Consider the following 19892-nt stretch of genomic DNA (forward strand, 5'->3'; position numbering starts at 1 on the left):
TATTGCGTGTTCGTCACAGAAGAGAATCAATCTGCAGGAAGTGCACCACGTGACAGGCACATTTGAGGCTCTCCCTGTTTTATATGATGTCAGGCTAATGGCTACTGTATGTGGGAGAGAGATTACACCCCGTGTTTGTGTTTGCCTTCTGGAATCACACCAGTGTTCTCTTAAATTTTTAGTAATTTCCAAATCATAACAAGGATATTGCAATTTGCTGACAATCCATAGAAGAATAGAGTCACATAAATCAGGTTTGATTTCTCAGCTATTAAAATCATTGAGCATGATCACTTTTCAGGTCTCTCCTGCACTCTGAATATCTGACAATGGCCCCGCAATTACCCACTGTAAACACCCACTCCAGTAGCTCCGTGTTAGAGTTGAGGTGTAATTACTGTCAGTGTTCTGGATGACAGGAAGCTTTTGGAATTGCCTTCATTTGAAGCCTCCAAATCAGTGTACGTCCTCTCAGCACCAAGATCTGCTGGCTCTCCAAAAAGATCACCTCACAGGATGAAAGATGTGCCTTCTCTGTCCTCCAGTCCTGGATATGTGGACTATGTTCTGAAGCAGGGTCTGATAACGAGTGTGGTGATTGTGGTGAATTGTCATCTGATTGTGTCTAGAGACACAAAGGGCTTTCCTCGAGGTCTCTTATGGGGACAGCACCTGTCACACGGTGGCTTTCAGAGGTAGCTTTGGTGATGTGCTCAGTGAGAGGCATCTGAGACTGTCTGCTGGTGTTGATGGAGTGCATTGGTTGTGTCTTCCAGCCTGATGAAAGATTATTTCTTCAAGCCACCCATCAATCAGTTCAGCCTGAACTTCCTGGATCAGGAGCTGGAGCGATCCTACAGAAGCAGCTACCAGGAAGAGGTACGTTCTGCCGCGGCCTCATAACATTCCTCGTTCTTTTAGGACACGTTTGTTTGTGTTTTACCAAGTGCCAGGAAAATGAAGGCTGATGTCGTATTCCCACAACCAGGAAGCCCTGCTTTGGAACTGTTGGTGAATTTATCTTTGCCAGGGAGGAAACCCAGGCCCTTTATGCTCCTTTATCTTAAAGCTAAGCCACATCCCACCAGACTGTTTCCTCCATAGCTGTTGTTTCTGGTCTTCTCATGGCTGTCCCTTGGAAAGATGCCTGGTCACACCTGTTCTGGGTTCTTGAGGTGACACTTCTCTCCCCATGATGCTGTCACTTCCAACCCTCTGAAATGGGACCAAAAAAACCAAGAGCTCTGTACCTCCATCCAGAATATGGGTCCATAGCTCCTCTGCCACACCACTGTCTCAGCGCCCTGGAGTTAAGGGTTAACTTCCCTCTCAGCTCTCACATCATTTTTTCCGGGAAACCATCCTTGACGCCAGCTGGGTTCTACTTCCCTGCGTCTTCTTTCTTCTTCGTGTGCACCCCATGTTGGAATCCCATCTGATTTCTGAACCTAACGCTGAGATCTCTGTTGCTGTGCTCTAAATCCCAGCACAGCCCACACACCAGACATATTCAGCAGGCATGCTAGAAAGGAATGAATGGAAGACCCTGGAACCTGGGTGGAGCTCTAGGGAGCAGATCCCAGCTCTCTTTCCCTTGGCCCCCAACCTGACTTGAGTGTCCCAAAGCCAAAAGTGCACAATCATCAGACCCCAGGACCAAGAGGGGTGTCATTCAGATTTTACTTGCTTATTGGGCAGGTCTTCATGTTGATTATGTCCAAGCCATGACCCAGAGAGACCATAATGTATAAGATGTGGCTAATCTTTGTTTTATGTGGCTAGAATTGCTATCCTGTCAGTCCCCCACTGGACAGTGAATGTCACTGAACATTCCAAACACAAATCCTACAAGTATTTCCCTAAAGCAAGAAGTATTGAGCCTTGGCACTCTAGACCAGGAGTTGGAAACCTCGGTATTCAGGTGAGAGTGAAGCCCCCCGGCTGGCTGCCCTGAGTCTTCTCTGCCCAAGCCCTGGCTGCTCCCTAGAACGCTAATTGGATTCCCAGAGAGAGCAGTGACATCCGAGTGCCTCTGCAGAGGAGGTCACTGTGGCAGCCTCACCTCCAAGATCTTAGGTCCTTTTAGGGACCCTCAGAAGTTAGGACCAGGCCCATGGGCGTCTTCAGAGCCTCTGAATTCTATGGGCGGCGGGTATTAGGACTCCAGCCCTGTGCCCACCTCACTCAGGTGAATCTAGGCTTGATCTTGGAGCTGACCAGCACTCATTCCCCAAGGCCAAGTCCTGACTTTTCCCATCTTGCCCAGCTCCTGGGGTCTATCTAAGGCTGAGGACGCGAGCCAGTTTGGCCTGAGAGAACTTGTGCTCACCTGACGTCACAGGCCTCTCCCTCCCACAAACCTCCAGCTGCTCCACCCCTTACCCCTCCACCAAGGCTGAATGCCAAGCCCCGTGAGTAGTCTGCTGCGTTCTCTCTGCAGGTTCTCTCCCTTTCTCCGCAGCCTCTGGCTACACGTTCTCTCTTCGTCCTAAGACAGGCCTGGGGTACACTTGGGAGTTAGCTCCTCTGGCTCTTATTCCCTGGGGTACCTGGGGATAGCCATTCTTAGCCTCCATCTACACTCAAGGAGCAGTGGCGCCTCTTCCTCGCTGGGCTGTGGCGAGCTCTGACTGGGATGCCCCCGCTGAAGGGCCTATAGGGGTCTGGAACTGGTCATGTTTTAAACGCGTCATGTGCTAGCAGTTTTCTCCTCCTAAATTCCCTGACACCATACATGTGCCTCTTTAGTAAACTTCACACAGTGCCCTGTTTCCTGTGCCTTCAGACAATGTCTCATGTCCATCCTGCACCCAGTACCCAGCCATCCCAGAGCATCACCTACACAGGCTTTCTCTCTTTTTTTAATTCTTGTGTGTTTGCTTTCATGTGTGTATGTGCATGCACCACATGTGTGCCTGGTGCCTACGGAGGGCAGAAGACGGTGTTGGATCCCCAGGAACTGGAGTTAGGGATAGCTGTGAACCGTGTGTGTGCTAGAAATCAAACTCAGGTCCTCTGGAAGATCAACAAATATTCTTAACTGCTAACCCTTCACTCTCTCAATAAAGGGTCTGTGCTCCCATCCCCTGCATGGAGGCTTTCCTCGGCTGTTGCTGCTTAAACACCTGCCTGTTTAAACACCATGAAGCCGGCTTCCACATCTGTCCATTCACTGGACACCTCTGTCACCTACGCCTTCACAGATGTATACCCCTGAACTCTAAGACAGTAATTCATCTTTCAGAGTAACTGTGTAATTGTTTTTGAGAGACTGTTGACTTTCAGCTGTTGCTATGGGACCCTAGGCAAGTTTCTTAACGTCCCTTTGCCTCTGCACCTTTAAGTTCGGCAGTCACCCGGAGATGATCCACTTGGAGCATGCACCGGCCTGCACCTGGTCGGCAGCACTCAGTAAAATGGCTGTCTTGCCCCTCGCGCTGTATCTCCTGGCCATCTGTGGACAGGCCCACTCATCCCCGTCCTTTCCTGCTCTGAACAGGTCATAAAGAACTCCCCTGTGAAGACTTTTGCCAGCGCCACCTTCAGTTCCCTCCTGGACGTGTTTCTGTCTACCACAGTGTTCCTGATCCTCTCCATCACCTGCTTCCTAAAGTACGGAGCCACCGCCACGCCCCCTCCACCGGCTGCCCTGGCCGTCTTCGGTGCAGACCTGCTGCTGGAAGTGCTGTCCCTAGTAGTGTCCATCAGGTATGCCCCACGTGGAGGCGTGGCTCTCCAATGGTTAGCCTCTAGCTCCCCCTTCTGGCTCCACAGCTAATGGCAAAACTGATTCACCAACAAGGGCCAGGCGTCTGAAGAGAACAGAACTTCGTTTCCTCCACTCCCCCCAGGCGGTACACTAGAGAGGGTCCATCCCCTGTGCGGCCCAGCTGAGGCCAGGTGGGCCCTGGATCTCTTCAAGTAGAGATTAAAAGGAGAGGTGAGAAACTGAGAAGAAAGGGGGAAGAAGTGCAGAGGGAATGCATGGCAGGCAGCAGCAGAGCAGAAGTCTACTGACCAGGCCAGCCCAACTGAGGAAGCTGGGTCAAAAGTCTGAGCTTGGAGTAGGCAGCGCTTACTTAGATATGACACCAAACGTGCAAGCAACAAGAAAAACGGACAGATTGGACTTATAAAGGTTTTTGAACATGTGTTAAAAAGAATACACTCAAGCCTGGCATGGTGGCACACACCTATAACCCTAGCCCTTGGGAGATGGAGGCAGGAGGGTCAGGAATTCAAAGTCATCTTGGCTGCATAGCAAGTTCAGGCATACCTGGGCTACACAAGACCTGTCTCAAAACAAACAGAAAGCCGGGCGGTGGTGGCGCACGCCTTTAATCCCAGCACTCGGGAGGCAGAGCCAGGCGGATCTCTGTGAGTTCGAGGCCAGCCTGGGCTACCAAGTGAGCTCAGGAAAGGCGCAAAGTTACGCAGAGAAACCCTGTCTCAAAAAACCAAAAAACAAACAAACAAACAAACAAACAAACAAAAAAACAGAAAACTCTAACAGAGAAAGAGAGAGCACCTGGGAGTAGGAAGGAATTATAGGTCCCGTCTATGATAAGGACATCATAGCTACAGCATATCAAGTCACACAGCTCGGTGATAAAAAGACAGCCAGCCCACTTTATTTTTTAATTGAAAATAATTTTTCCATACAGTATATTCTGATCAGCTTCCCTTCCTCATCTCCTCCCAGATCTTCTGCACCCATCCAACTCCAACTGCATGCCTCCTTCTTCTTTCTCTTTAGAAAACAAACAGGCCAAAAAGGGGGTCTAAAAAAAGAAAGAAAAAGCAGAAGAAACACAAAGGCAGCGATGAGTTCCTTTTATGCTGCCATCCACTGCTGGGCCTGGGTCACCCCTAAGTGTGGTTTCTACGCCTCGTGAGACTCCACTGGAGAAAACAATTTCTCCTTTGCAAGCGGTGGTCAGCTGAAGATGGCTTCTTGTTAGGGACAGGAGCTCTTGTCCCCTTCCCCTTCTCAACTTGGGATCCCATGTGGCTTGGACGTATGCAGGCCCTGTGCATGCTGCCACTGTCTCTGAGTCCATCCTGAGTTCATGTGTGCATCAGTCCTGGTGTATCCGGAAGAAACTGCTGTCTTGGAATCATCGATACCTCTGGTTCTTGCAGTATTTTACCTCCGGTTCTGCACAGCTCCCTGACCCCTGAGGAGGCGGGTTTTATAAAGACATCCCATTTAGGGAATGAGTGTTTCGAAGTCTCTGACCCTCTTCGCATTGTCCGTTTGTGGGTCTCTGTGTTCCCATCTGCTTTAGGAGGAAGCTTCTCTGATGATGACTGAGCAAGACAATCTATGTGTATAGCAGAATAAAACAGCCGATTTTAAATAGACAAAACAACAGCCTAAGGTTCTGGGAGGTCCGTAGCTCTCTGCCACTTCTTAGTAGGTGTGGATGCCCAGAGCATTTCATTTGCCAAGCACATCCATCCCAAAACATGCTTGCCTGTAGGATACTGTGACAGTGGGTCCTTGTACCTTGAGCAGCCCTGCCATACTTCAGCCTCGCTAAGTCCGCTGACAATTGCCCCCAAGAGCTGGAGCTAAGATAGAAATGGTAACATCCCAAAGCAGGAAAACAAAAACAAGAACAGCTCAGATCTGGCCCTGAGACTTCTATATTTATCTTTTCTCCCTTTAGGGCGGGCTGTGTGGGACGCCCACCTCCTTCCTTTCTCACCACCATCCTGCAGTTCCCTCTTAGCTACAGAGACTGCCCTCAGCCCTCGTGGGAACGATGTGTCTGCACCATGCCTTAAATTCTCTTTCAGGATCAAGCCCACTGCCCACAGCAAGCAGCCCCCTGCTCCAGCCCCCACTTACCTATGTCCAGTTTCCACTCCCTGAGAAATGGCTCCCATACCAATCCTGCCAGGGTCTGCTTCTGTAGGACTCAAGCTGAGAACCACATCCACCTCTAAATGTCTTTTCTGTCTTTTGTGTTTGTTGTTGGGGTGATGCCAGGGGTTGAGCCTAGGATCTCATTCTGGGCAGGTATCATCGCATGAGGTAGATTCACCCCCAGCCTTTTTTTCTTTTTCTTTTGAGACAGTGTCCCACTAAGTAGCCTCAGCCAGCCTTGAACTCACTGTGTAGCCCATGCAGACCTTGAACTTGTGGTCTTCTTGCCTCAGCCTCTTGAGTACCTGCACCACCAGATCTGGATTGTTTTCCTTTCCTTTTTTTTTTTTTTTTTACCCACATGGAAAGTTTTATTGGGGGAAAGGGAGAATGGAAGAGGGGGAAGAAGAGAGAAAGAAGAGAGAAGAAAAGAAGAAAGGGAGATGCACACTACTTCATGGAGAAAGAGAGAAGAGGGAGGGTTTTTTCTTTTCTTTTCTTTTTCTATCATCAGCTTGATACAGTTCAAATTCTTATCCTAATAGTGAAATGTTTCACTGAAGCTTTCCCAGTGACTGAGTAAAACCAAAACTTATTATAAGCCATAGTCATCCTAGAGTCCCCCCTGCTAGGTAGCCTCCCTGGTTCTGTGGGCTATAGTCTGATTGTTCTTTGCTTTATATCTAGTATCCACTTATGAGTGAGTACATATCATGTTTGTCCTTCTGGGTTTGGGTTACCTCACTCAGGATAATTTTTTCTAGCTCCACCCATCTGCCTGCAAATCTCATGCTGTCATTGTTTTTCTCTGCTGAGTAGTACCCCATTGTGTATATGTATCACATTTTACTTATCCATTCTTCAGCTGATGGACATCTAGGTTGTTTCCAGGTTCTGACTATTACAAATAGTGCTGCTATGAACATAATTAAGCATGTATCTTTGTGGTATGATTGAGCATTCCTTGGGTATATGTTGCCCACGTTGGGCACCATTTGTTGCTGGTGAGCGTCTCTCCAGGTTCCACCAAGCCCCGCAATCCCATGATCCATGTATAAAATAATCACTCAGACGCTTATATTACTTATAAACTGTATGGCCGTGGCAGGCTTCTTGCTAACTGTTCTTATATCTTAAATTAACCCATTTTTATAAATCTGTACCTTGTCACGTGGCTTGTGGCTTACCGGCGTCTTTACATGTTGCTTGTCCTGGCGGTGGCTGCAGTGTGTTGCTAGAGTTTTCTGCCTTGCCCACAGTCAGGACAAATCTTTGTAACCCGCCAGTCCCACAGCCGCTCAGACCCAACCAAGTAAACACAAAGACTTATATTGCTTACAAACTGTATGGCCGTGGTAGGCTTCTTGCTAACTGTGCTTATAGCTTAAATTAGTCCATTTCCATAAATCTATACCTTGCCACGTGGCTGGTGGCCCACCGGCATCTTCACATGCTGCTGGTCATGGCGGCATCTGGCAGTCAGTCCTTCTGCCTTCCTGTCCTTTTATTTCTCCTCTCTGTTAGTCCCGCCTATCCTTCCTGCCTAGCCACAGCCGATCAGGTTTTATTTATTGATCAATCAGAACAACTTGACATACAGACCATCCCCCAGCACAGCCAAGTGCAGACCATCTCAGACACCTGCACTCAGGCCCATGGTCCTAATCATCCTCTATGCGGACCTGCTGGGTAACGCCACAAAGAACCCAAGAAGGGCTCCCACAGGACATACAGAACATCTCCTTCTTCCTGTTTTCCCAATTCTCCTCTCTCCTTGTCCCACCTATACTTTTTGTCTGGTCACTGGCCATCAGTGTTTTATTTATATAGAGTGATATCCACAGCAGGTATATGCCCAAGAGTGGTATGGCTGGGTCTTGTGATAGATCAATTCCCAATTTTCTGATTTCCACAGTGGTTGTACAATATTTCATTCCCACCAACAGTGGAGGAGTGTTCCCTTTGCTCCACATCCTCTCTAACATTGACTGTCATTAGTGTTTTTGATCGTAGCCATTCTAACAGGTGTAAGGTGGTATTTCAGAGTCATTTTGATTTGCATTTCTCTGATGACTAAGGATGTTGAGCATTTCCTTAAATGTCTTTCAGGAATTTGAGATTCTTATTTTGAGGATTCTCTGTTTAGCTCTTTAGCCCATCCTTTACTTTTTAAATGGACATGTAACTGGGCACTGTGGTACATAACTATCAGCCCAGACATTTGGAGAATGGAGGCTGAAGGGCCAGAAGTTAAGTCTTCCTTGGCAACATACTAAGTTTGAGACCAGTCTGAGCTGTGTAAGACCCAATCTCAGAAAAGCAAAAATTGAAAATAAAATGAATTTTATTATGATAGTCCACATGCAGTAAACTCATTCATTCAGGTAGAGAGTTCAGGGGCTGAGGATGTAGCTCATTGGTAGAGTCAGGGTACCGGGTTCAACCCCTGGTACTGCCGAAAAAGTGTAGACACCAGTGAGTTTTATTACATTTTGAGAGTTGTACAGATATCATCACAGTGTAATTTGAAGACGATTCTGTCACACACACACACCCAAAAAACACCCATGCCTGTGTGTGTGTGCTCACCTACATGCAGACCTTCTAGGTTTCTGTCTAAAGCCTGGAGTTCCTGGTCTCTTTGCCATTTTACTATCTCTTTAGTCAATGATCCCTGTCCCTTTGTGTCAATTTGGAAGAAGTAGCCCCACCTGAGCTTAGCTGCAGGGAACTGCTCCTGCCTGCACACTTGGTAGGAGTCTGGTGAGCCAGGCAGCCACTTTTCCCCAACAGGGACACTGCAGGCAAAGGCTGGGAAAGGCTGATCTTGATCACAAAGACCAACAGGGTGTGTTATGTAGGTGCCCAGGGAAGCCAGTACTTCGGCTTTCCAGCTCAGTGCCTCCTCCTTCCACTCTAGCCCCAGGAAAATCCCCGAGACCAGCTGCTCTTGCCTTAAAACTGTCTGATCTTGGGGACCATGTGAAATATGAGCATCCCATCTCCTAGCTGAGACTCAGTTCCCCTTGTCCCCTGTCTATAGGCTCTGAGTCCTGCCTGTGAGGATTTCTGTGGTTTTTCTCCGTGATATTCCAAGGCCTCTGTTTTCATTTAGATTTTAGGAAGCCAGACTAAAAAGTGTACTTGAGTCTCTGTGGGAAATGGCCATAGCATAGAGAATTGCAGGTCATGGCTGAGCATAGCTGATCTAGCTGTTTAGGGTTTAAAACCAGAGGTGCAAGTTCTGGGCATGCATGAGATACCCATGCTTCTGGTCACCACAGTGGCTCCTGACCAGAGGTGAAAGCAGTGAGCCTGTCCATACCCCCCAGCAACAGGCCTAAGGGACATTCCGTGAGTCTCTGTCCCAAGATCCCAGTGTCCTCTTCCACCTACCACTGCCTGCCTACTCCAACCCAGGGACTCCGTTGCTCAGCCAAGGCCTAACCTTTCCTAGTCATCATCCTCAGCCCATACACTCAGTTCCTGCTCTTCATGGGGGACTTTACCACATTACAATCACTTTCCTGAGGTGTTACCCACCCAGATCTACAATGGTAAGAAGAGTCGTAATATGCTGTCGCTGGAATGTGAAAGCACCTCTCTTAGGAAATAAAAAAGCTGTCTGTTGTATTCTGTCATTTCCATGATCCAGCTGTGAATGAGGCAGCTGGACATACAGGGGTGGGGTTAGTGGCAGTGAGCTGTGACCTGATTTTCTGAAAGGCTGAACACTCTTAATGTCCCAACCAAAACAGAATCTGTTTGGCTTGCAGCAGAGTTAGCACCTCTGAAAACCACCTGCTTGTGCACAGGACACAATGAACCCCCAGGCTGGGATGCTTTAGCAAGCTTTTTGCCTCTGTGGCTTCTGAGGAGGAGGTAGTAGTGGTTTTGTGAGTCCCAGTGGAGTGTCACTGTGTGATCCTGGCAAGGCATCTCTATCCCTGCCTATTAATAACAACCTTTCCCCAAAAGACTCAATAGAACACCTCCAGAGAGGCTCCATTCTGGGCTTCCTGACCCACAGTAGACTTAATTTGGGGTCATAACTGTTCTTTCAAGCCCCACAGACCCATGGAGGTTTTTGATAAGTGTATTTTGCCCGAATGGAGTAGGTGACCTTACATTTGGGTATGAAGGTCTGAGTTTAGCCAGTTCACTCACTTGTGGACAAGTTAGGGGGTACAGTCTCCTGCCCTATGCACCCCCACCTCCGGCATCAGAAGCTGCAACATGGGACAGTTGAGACATGGCGTGCTGACCCTCTACTCCTGATCCTCTCCCCTCTGTGTCCCAGGATGGTGTTCTTCCTAGAGGATGTCATGATGTGCACAAAGCGGCTGCTGGAATGGATCGCTGGCTGGCTCCCTCGACACTGCATTGGGGCCATCTTGGTGTCTCTTCCTGCCCTGGCTGTCTATTCACACATCACCTCTGAGTTTGAGACAAACATACACGTAAGTAGCAGCAGGCCATCTTCTCCCATGCTTTCCAGGCTCCCTGACACCTTCTCTCACTTTAAGTCTGATTACTTGGGACAGTCCTTAAAGAAGTACACTCTGGCACTGCCTCCAGCCATCCTCTTAAAACATGAAGCATGAGCTGGGCATGGTGGCACAACCTGTGGCCCAGCACTTAGAAGGTGGAGGCAGGAACATCAGGAGTTCAAGGTCATCCTCAACTACATAGAATTTGAAACTAGTCTGGATTATACATACAATAACCTGTCTCAAAATACACACACACACACACACACACACACACACACACACACACACTCACGCATGCACGCACGCGCGCACGCACGCACTCACACACACTCACATGCACACACACACTCGCTCACACTCACACACATACACACACGCGTGCACACGCGCACACACACACACACACACACACACACACACACACACACACGCAGCAGTATGGACAGTGGCTGTGTCTGAAGAGTAGCCACAGGGCTTTTCCAGCTTCACTCAGTATCCATCAAGTTTCAGATCAGTTACAATCTTGACTTCCTGTGGTTCAAACTTCCAACTTTCCGGCTTTCAGTGGTGCAGAAGTATACCCAAATGACAATTCTGATTTCACTTCCATTTTCTTCAGCCGTTGTGCTCAGATCACATGGAAGTCGCTGATTTTCACTTTCAGAACTCAGTGAATAACAGCAGATAGCAAACAGCTTTGCCCAGCTATGGGATTATGTGGGTGTTTTGAGCATGGCTAAGCTAGACCAAACTATGGTGTTTGGAAAACTAGGGGTATTGGATGCCTTTTTTATTTATGATACTTTTCATTTGACACACTGTTCTTTTTAATTTGGGTTGTGCTGGGACGCAGACCCAAGACCTTGCTTACACTTGGCAGGTGCTCTATCACAGAGTCACATCCCCAGCCTAATGGTGTGTAAGGGTTTGCGGAGGTGGAGTCCTGCAGCAGTCTGAACATTTATGCTCTGCCTCATGCTTTACAAAGAAGCATCTGCCCCATGTGTCCAGATGACACAAGACAATATGCCAGTCACTGACAGACACCTGGACCAGCTCCTGCTGCCCTGGGAAGGAGCTTGGGAGTTAAACTCTGTAAAGAATGAGCTAGTTGTGGGAAACGTTTGTTTCTTGGCCTGTAGGCTGAGGTCTAGTGTGGTGTATGCCTGAGTGTGAGAAGAGCTTCTGGGGGCATCTGGTGTCTTAGCATAGATCACATCTCAGTGCTCCCAGCAGGACTGAAGGAAGGTAACCCATCCCACAGTGATATTCTCAGTGATAACTGGTCTTAAGTAAGCTGCATCCCTTCCCTGGCTATCACTGTTGGAATATTCTAGCAGTGTGAACATGTAACCTAACATGCTGTGCCATGGGACAGACATGTGATCTGTTTTTTAAACCAGTAGGTTACCCAAAGGAAGACTTACTGCACGTTTCATGGTTACTTCTTGTCACCGTGACCAACTACGTGATGAGAAACGTTGTAAGGGACGGAGAACTGGTTCTGGCTGGGGACTTGAGGGTATGATGTGTCACAGTAGGGAAGGCGTGGCTCCACAGCCGTCAGACTGGGACTCGTTTCCTTACAGCACGGTGAAACAGGAAGCAGAGATGGGATAGGAAGCAAACCAGACTGTAATCCTCAAGGCCCTGCCCTCCAGAGGTCCACTTCCTCCTGCTAGGTCTAGTTCCCAAAGATTCCACAACCTCCCAAAATAGCACCCTTAGCTAGGGAGCAAGTGTTCAGACACATGGGTCTCTGGGGACATTTACACTCAAGCCATCACAAGGGGTACAGAGACACTTGGTGTTGAACAGAAGCCCGGGTGAGTGTGTCCTCAGTCGGGGCCAGCGGGACGGGAGCACCGTGTGGAGGTAGGAGCACCGTGTGGAGGTGGGCAGGCGTCCTGACAGTGGCCTCTCTTGCAGGTCACCATGTTCACAGGCTCTGCTGTGCTGGTGGCCGTCGTCCACTACTGTAACTTCTGCCAGCTCAGCTCCTGGATGAGGTCCTCCCTTGCCACTGTCGTGGGGGCTGGGCCGCTGCTTCTGCTCTACATCTCCCTGTGCCGGGACAGGTATGTGACCACACTCTCACCCCGTGCCTCCCCGCCCAGCATCACTGAGGGCTCAACAATGGCTCCCTATCAGTGCTGTGTGATGTGTTCCCATCACGCCTTGAAATAGCTTCCAGCACGTGTAGTATCCAAAGAGGGATGTGGCTTGTGGCGAAGTGCCTGCCTGGCCTGCAGAGGCCCTTAGTTCAGTACCCAGGACTAACTAGCCAAAAAAACAAAAAGCAGTAAAGTGTCATAAGAGTGATATGAGAAAGATAAGAAAGTCATTTAGAACAGCATGCTATAGGTGGAGCATCCTTCATCGGAAAGCCTCGGCTCTGAATGCTAGAAAATCTAAGATTTTGAGCATTGGCGTGATACCAGTACCAGAAGTCTGATAACTCAGGGTCCACAAGCTTGGCTCCATGCACAAAATTATTTAAAAATTTGTATAAAATTACTTTCAGTTTGTGTGTATAACCTGTATATATTGAAACATAAATGAACTTTGTATTTAGACTCAGTTTCTATCCCTAAAAGATGCCTATATCATCAGTTGTGTGCAAATACTCAGAATTTCACAAGACATATACTCCAAGCCCCTGGGATTTGGGAACTCAGTCTGTACATATTTGAATATGGATGATCTTGGGTGCCTGCCTCTGTGAGACACATGACTGTTGTAGGAAACTTACTTTTGTGAGTGAGTTGGAATCTAAGAAAGGCCTGAAGTTCTTTCACGTGAGAGTCAGGATAACGAGAGAGCAGAAGAGCCAGAGTGAGGCACCTCTGAAATCCCAGTACGCAGGAAGCTGAGGCAGGAGGATTTCGCATTTGAGCCCAGCCTAGGCTGCATAGCAAGACTGTCTCAATAAAACTAGAAGAAAATGCCAGGAGGGTGGTGGAGAGATACACCTTTAATCTCAGCACTCGGAAGGCAGGGGCAGGCAGAACTCTGTGAGTTTGAGGCCAGCCTGTTCTACAGAGCAAGGTACAGAACAGCCAGGGCTACACAAAGAAACTCTGTCTCAAAAACAAACAAACAAAAATCACAAATGGGGGCTAGAGAGATGGCTCAGAGGTTAAGAGGACTGACTGCTTTTCCAGAGGTCTTGAGTTCAATTTTCAGCAACCACATGATGCCCTCTTCTGGCGAGCAGGCAAACATGCAGATTTATTTATAATAAATAAATAAAACTTTTTTTTTTTTAAGCACAAAAAACACCTCACACACACACAAAACAAACAAACAAACAAACAAAGAACGAGAAGAGCCAAGCTCAGTGGTGCATGTCTATCATCTCACCACACGTTGAGTAGAGGCAGGAGGATCAGGAGTTCAAGGTCTTTTGTGGATATGGAGCGTGAATCTGAGGCCTTCTGGGCTACATGAGACCCTTTCTCACAGAGAAAACAAAAAACAGAAACTATGCTTCTGGCAGGTGCTAAGGAGTAGAGAGTGTGATGTGGACGGGGAATTGGAGTCACATGATGGGCCTCTGGAGACAGGGTCAGTTCTCACTGTGCTATAGAATAAGAGGGACATTTAAACCCTGTAAGGGCCTGGTGTGGTGGCTCACACCTGTGACCCCAGAATGGTGAAGGGGAGGTGGATGCAGAAGGACAGCAGGTTTGGGGTTAGTCTGGACCAGAGTGAGACCCACTGAACCAAACCAAGCAAGCAACCAGTCAATAGAGTGAAATAAAACACCAATATGGTTTTGTGAGACTCCTTTCTCCACGGCTTCCACCAGTTACATCACGTTTGGTTCTTAGTTTGCTAAATGTGTCTCAAGTTTCCTGTTACACACCAGTAACTGGCTCTGTGGCTTTTACACTTTGTCAACTAAACATGTAGTTGGACATAGAATAGGAACTTGGATAGTGGAATGCACACGGTACTTTTTAAAAACAGTTCATGATCTCTTAAACCAATTAAGCTTCTGCTTGTGGAACAAATATCTAAATATCAGGCTTTTCTCATAACTTCTTAGAGCGGTGCTTCCCAGGTGCAGTGGAGACCCACCTGCTCATGAATCTGCTGGGATGGGGGCGCAGGTTGTTTTAAAGTTGCAGGGGATATTTCTCCATTGTACTTTGCAGGACATCTCACATTCCTGCTCCTTAACTTATTATCACGACCAGGGACTGCATCATTTCCCGGGTGCCCCTTAGGATTGGCATTGCTGTCACTGTGGACCACTGCGTTAGTAATGTTACTGTCAGCAGGATCAGATGTGTCTTGGGGTCATCACAGGGCAGTGGTGATGAGTGAGGGGAGTGATTTCTGTCCTCGGCATTCTTACCATATTAATAGCAATGCGAAACATATTCATGTTCTCTGCAAACCAAGATCAGAAAGGAGTTTGAAGTGGAGCTGCCCAACAGTAGCTGAGAGGCTGGGACAAGGAATTCCACTAAGTGAAGTGGGGCTGCCTCCTCCTACCTTGGTGGGGCATCTGGAACATGACCTTCACAATGCTTTATAACAAAAAGTATGAAATTCATCAACCAGCCTTTAGCTTCAGATGCCTCATGAACCACTCATGGTGACTGACATTCAGTCACACTTTTGGCTTCTTTTCTTGGATCCAGAGAGACAAAGTAGTGGCTTCCCATTGGCTTTCTGCTACAATCCAAACAGATTTTGGAGTGGGACTAGTAGCCAAGACCCCTTCCACGTGGAGGATCCTCTGAGCCCAGTCCCAATTGTTGCTGGAACTAGCAGGGCACTGTGCACGTCAGGTAGTGAATAAAAGCCTGAATTCACTTCTTAGAAAAAGAGAAGCTGCCTTAGTTACTTTTCTATTGTTGTAAAAACACCAGGACCAAGGCAACTTATGAAAGGAAGGTTTAGTTGGCCTTACGGTTTCGGAGGGCTATGACCAACTGTTTACATCATTCCCCCAAAAGGAAAGTTATGTAAACTCTTCTTGGGTTGATTTTATTGTTTTTAAATTTTATTTATTTATATTTTATGTATGAGTGCTCCACCTATATACCTGCACACCAGAAGAGGGCACCAGATCTCATTACAGATGGTTGTGAGCCACCATGTGGTTGCTGGAAATTGAACTCAGGATTTCTGGAAGAGCAGACAGTGCTCTTAACCCCTGAGCCATCTCTCCAGCTCTTTGGGTTGATTTTAATAATGCCTTTTTTGTTTTCTGTAATATTTTTATGCATTTTCTTTCCAGTTCCATAGCGGTGCCACCCTTAGATACAGCAGCACAGAACTTCAGGTAAGTTTTCAGCCTGGGGCCTGTCTCATAAATGAGAGCAGCCATCTTTCTACTCCTGAAAGCATACATGCCATAAGTAAACTGTACAAGCGTGTGTCTGCGTGTGTGTGTGTGTGTGTGTGTGTGTGTGTGTGTGTGTGTGTGTGTGTGTTAGGTTGAGAAAATGAGCAATAACTGCATATTAAAGTGTCCGGTCACAGTTGTATCTTCCTGGGAAGATGAGTGGTCACTAAGACATATATTAGAGTTAGTAATTTTATACACGACTTTACCACATTATACAGGAAATCTCACAAATCAAAGAAAAATATTTAAAATTTTTTGACGTGGAGCCATCAAGATGGTTTTGCTGTTAAGGGGCTTGCCGGGAGAGTCCAGCCCCCCGCGTTAGATCCCCAGAACCCATGTACGAGAGGCTGGACAGAGGCAGCTCCTCGGACCTCTGCACATATGCCTCGTCATGCATCCCCTACACTCATCATGCACACACAGACAGCAATAATAAATAATTTAATAATATAATATTTACATATCTGACGAGAAATTTGAAATAATACATATTTGAATTTTTAATTAAATATTTCACCCTTGCTTTACTCTAAACATAAAAGTAAATTCTAAGTAAATTGAAGGTAAAATTATGTGTGCTGCACATGCATATGTACAGCCACACATGTCCCTGTATTAATGCATGCAGACACACACGCCACAAGAAATAAAAATAAATAAGTATAAAAATTAGAAAAGTAGTAACTTTCATGCCTCTTAAGACAGATAATTTTCCAGTCTTATCAGTAATAAATAGGAAAAGAATGAACAACAAAGAGGAAGGGAAAGAAAGCAAAGACAGAGAGAAACTCACCCATGGAACAAAAGCCCACACAGAAGAAGGACGAAAAGAGTTCACAAAAGAGGAAATACATCGCATTAGCCACATTTTCCCCAGTCCTGGGAGCCGAGCTTGCCGGTGATCTCCACTGATCTTCGGCTCAGCCTCACTTGGGTCCTCACAAGGTAGTAACAGGATGCCAGCCAAATGCTCGAGCCTGGAACGCTAGTACTGTGCAGGCTGAGGCCAGAGCTAGTGCGGCCCTGTATCTACAGCCCTACAGACCCCAGATGGTAACAGATGCCATGCCTCGCTGGTTAGAGCTGCAAGAACTCTTGCTTTCTGTTTGTTTGTTTCTTTCTTTCTTTCTATTTTAAAAACTCTCTTTTGTGTGGTAATGGACTTTCATGTGCTTTACTTCAACTTCCATTAATGGTTTAATGTCCCAGTCTCCAGTCCTAAGTGGACTCTCCCATTTATTCATCTCAGATCCTCTTCTGGACTGGGCCGTGGTGGTGCAGGCCTGTAATCTCAGCTGTGCAGGAGGCCAGGAGAGCAGGAGAGCCTGCGGGGCTGCAGAGCGAGCTCAGGGCCAGCCTGAGCAAGTGTCCGAGAGCCTGCCTCCAAATGGAAATGACCGCTAAAGAGCTGGGACCAGCTCAGGGGTAGAGACTTACCACCCGTACCACTAACAGTCCTCCTCTTGGAAACTGACCTTTGCTATTTGAATTTAGAACTGGGACTGGGCTACCTTTGCCCACCTATCGTAGAATAAAAATTGCTGGTTGTTATGGCATATCCTATGATCCCAGCACTTGGAAAGTGGGGGCCAGAGGATCCAAAGTTCAAGTCATCCTCAGCTGCATAGTAAGTTAATTCCAAGACCTCCTGAGTGACACGAGACCCTGTGTTAATGGAGCAAAATTCAGTACAGGATAAAATGGTTCGTCAAGTAAAGCACCAGACATCCTCTGACCTAGACACATGCGAGGTGGAATGTGTCTGCATTCACTCACCATGATATACATAATAATAAAGTTTTTTAAAGGTATGGGCCAATGAGAAAGCTCAGGAGGTGCTTGCTGCCAAGTCTTTTGACCTAAGTTAAGTCCCTCAGGAAACTGGAACAGGAGAATGACTGCAAGTTTGAGACCAGCAAGTGAGGAGGGAGAGTGAGATTGATTATGGAAACACCGGTACTGTCGCCTGTTTCTCCCACCGAGATTTAAAGCAGTTAATGTTAAGCCTACTGTACTTACTAAAGGAGGCTGTTCGTCAATGCGCAACATTGGGAAAAGCAAAATGAAACTTATCCTCAGACCAGCAAGCCGTGCTCACAGGAGACAGGGCTGGCTTCTCCCCAGCCCAAACACCCCCCACCCCCCACCCCCCACCCCACCCCGCTTAAAAGCCAGCCAGAGAACCTCAGGCTGAGCTGAAACATGTTTTAGTGAGTTAAACAAAATGGTCACTTTGCTTAGCATTTGAGTCATAGGTATTGTCATTTGTTTCAATGCTATAGTAAAATAAATAAGCATGGGGTGTCCTACCATAGAGAACTCTGTCCTGGTTCCTGATCACTGAGCTGTGAAACCCGTGCCAGGTCCCCAGGCCAGCAGCTGGACTCCAGGGTTCAGCATATTGCAGGGAAAAGACAACAAGATCAGCAGAGGGAGAAGCTTCTCTCAGGAGCCCCCTCCCCGTGAGCCGTGAGAGCCCTAGAGGATCTCAGTCACAACACGGAGCTCTGACTTCCCATAGCAGCCGCATATACAGCCTGAAGGAAGCAGCACTCAGCACCAACTGCGTTGCCTGGGCAGGCAGCCTCCATACCACTGTCTGCTGTCACCCAGGGGTAGTGGAAACCCTCCCCAACCCCAGCTCCCTGCTGCCAGCCCAGGCCTTTCGGAGGATGATGACCTCCCCTGCAGAGCGCGCACTGTACACTGAACCCTAATGCAGAAGGACTTGGCCACACTCCAGCTAGTCTTCATGCTTTACAACAGGAGGACACCAAGTCCTGGCAGAAGGTGTGGTTTGCCCAAGGCCCCCAATCTCTCCAGCCGTCCTCCCAGAGCAGCCCAGGGGTCAGGGCTTTTGTGATGGTGCTTTGGGAGTGTCTCAATGGCCTCAAGCTCATTTTCTTTTCTTTCTTTCCTCCCTCCTTTCTTTTTTTTCTTTTCTTTTTCTTTTCTTTCTTTTCTTTTTTTTTTTGAGATAAGATCTTGTGTAGCCTAGGCTGGCCTTGAACTTGCTGTGTATGCAAGGATAACCTCACATTCTTGACACTCCTGTGTCTGCTCCAAAGTGCTAATGTGACTGACATGTGCCACCAGGCCTTCCTAAACCTATTATTTTAAAACACCCCTATATTGTTGCTTTTTCTCTTTACTCTTTTTTGGGGCCTGCCACCTAGCTCCCAAATAAATCATACACTGAAGCTTATTCTTAATTATAAATGCCTAGCCTTAGCTTGGCTTGTTTCTTACTAGCTTTTCTTACCTTAAATTATCCCATCTACGTTTTGCCTCTGGACTTTTACTTTTCTCTTACTTCTGTAAATCTTACTTTCACTCTTAATCTGTGACTGGATGTGTAGCTGGTCCCTGGAGTCTTCCTCTCCTTGTTGTCTTGCTCTTTCTTCTTTTCCTCCTAGGTTTCTCCTATTTATTCTGTCTTCCTGCCAGCCCCACCTATCCTTTCTCCTGCCTCACTATTGGCCGTTCAGTTCTTTATTAGCCCATCAGGTATTTTAGACAGGCACAGTAACACATCTTCACAGAGTTAAACAAATGCAACACACCTTTGCATCTATAACAAATGCTCCACAGCATAAACAAATGTAAAACACTGTAAAATAATATTTTACAGCACCCTTATGTCAGCGATAACAATACAACTTAAATGAAATAGTGTGGCTAAGGAATTAAGGTTTGTGTGTCCTAGACCCATCTCACCTGAGGACACATCAGCTTTTTATCCATTTATATTGACATAGTGACCAAGTCCATCATTAAATAAACTCCAACAAACTACCTTGGCAGTTTAGCAGTGTATTAACTTATAAAACCGATATGAACTGAACAGCCACAGTTCTGTTGGAAATAGAAAGGGAGGGGGTAAGAAAGGATAGAGGGAGGGAAGAAGGAAATGGTAACATTAACTGGCTTGGGTAGTAGGACAATGGATGAATTGTTGTTTTAATTTTTACCTTTTCCCCACATTTTCTATGATTGAGCATGCAATATTTTTAACAGAGGAAAAAAAAACTGAGCAAGTATCGTGATGTATACTTATGATCCCAGCACTTGGGAAGTGGAGGCAGGAAGATTAGAAATTCAAGGTTAGCCTCAGCTATATAGCAAATCCAGGCCAGCCTGGGCTACATAGGACCCTGCC

At 47.2% G+C, this 19892-nt stretch overlaps 1 protein-coding gene across 2 annotated transcripts in view; it reads left to right on the forward strand.

Annotated features, from left to right (window-relative positions):
- Nucleotides 1–19892, forward strand: part of Adcy9 (adenylate cyclase 9) — a 133327-nt gene that overhangs the window by 107435 nt on the left and 6000 nt on the right. For both annotated transcript variants that reach the window (XM_006984700.4, XM_006984699.4), the window contains exons 6-10: nucleotides 777–879; nucleotides 3500–3708; nucleotides 10173–10332; nucleotides 12295–12443; nucleotides 15620–15664. In XM_006984700.4, the coding sequence (XP_006984762.2) occupies nucleotides 777–879; nucleotides 3500–3708; nucleotides 10173–10332; nucleotides 12295–12443; nucleotides 15620–15664 (666 nt within the window). The remainder of the gene's footprint in view (nucleotides 1–776; nucleotides 880–3499; nucleotides 3709–10172; nucleotides 10333–12294; nucleotides 12444–15619; nucleotides 15665–19892) is intronic.

This window comes from Peromyscus maniculatus, chromosome 8, assembly GCF_049852395.1.
Source record: "Peromyscus maniculatus bairdii isolate BWxNUB_F1_BW_parent chromosome 8, HU_Pman_BW_mat_3.1, whole genome shotgun sequence".
NCBI lineage: Eukaryota > Metazoa > Chordata > Mammalia > Rodentia > Cricetidae > Peromyscus > Peromyscus maniculatus.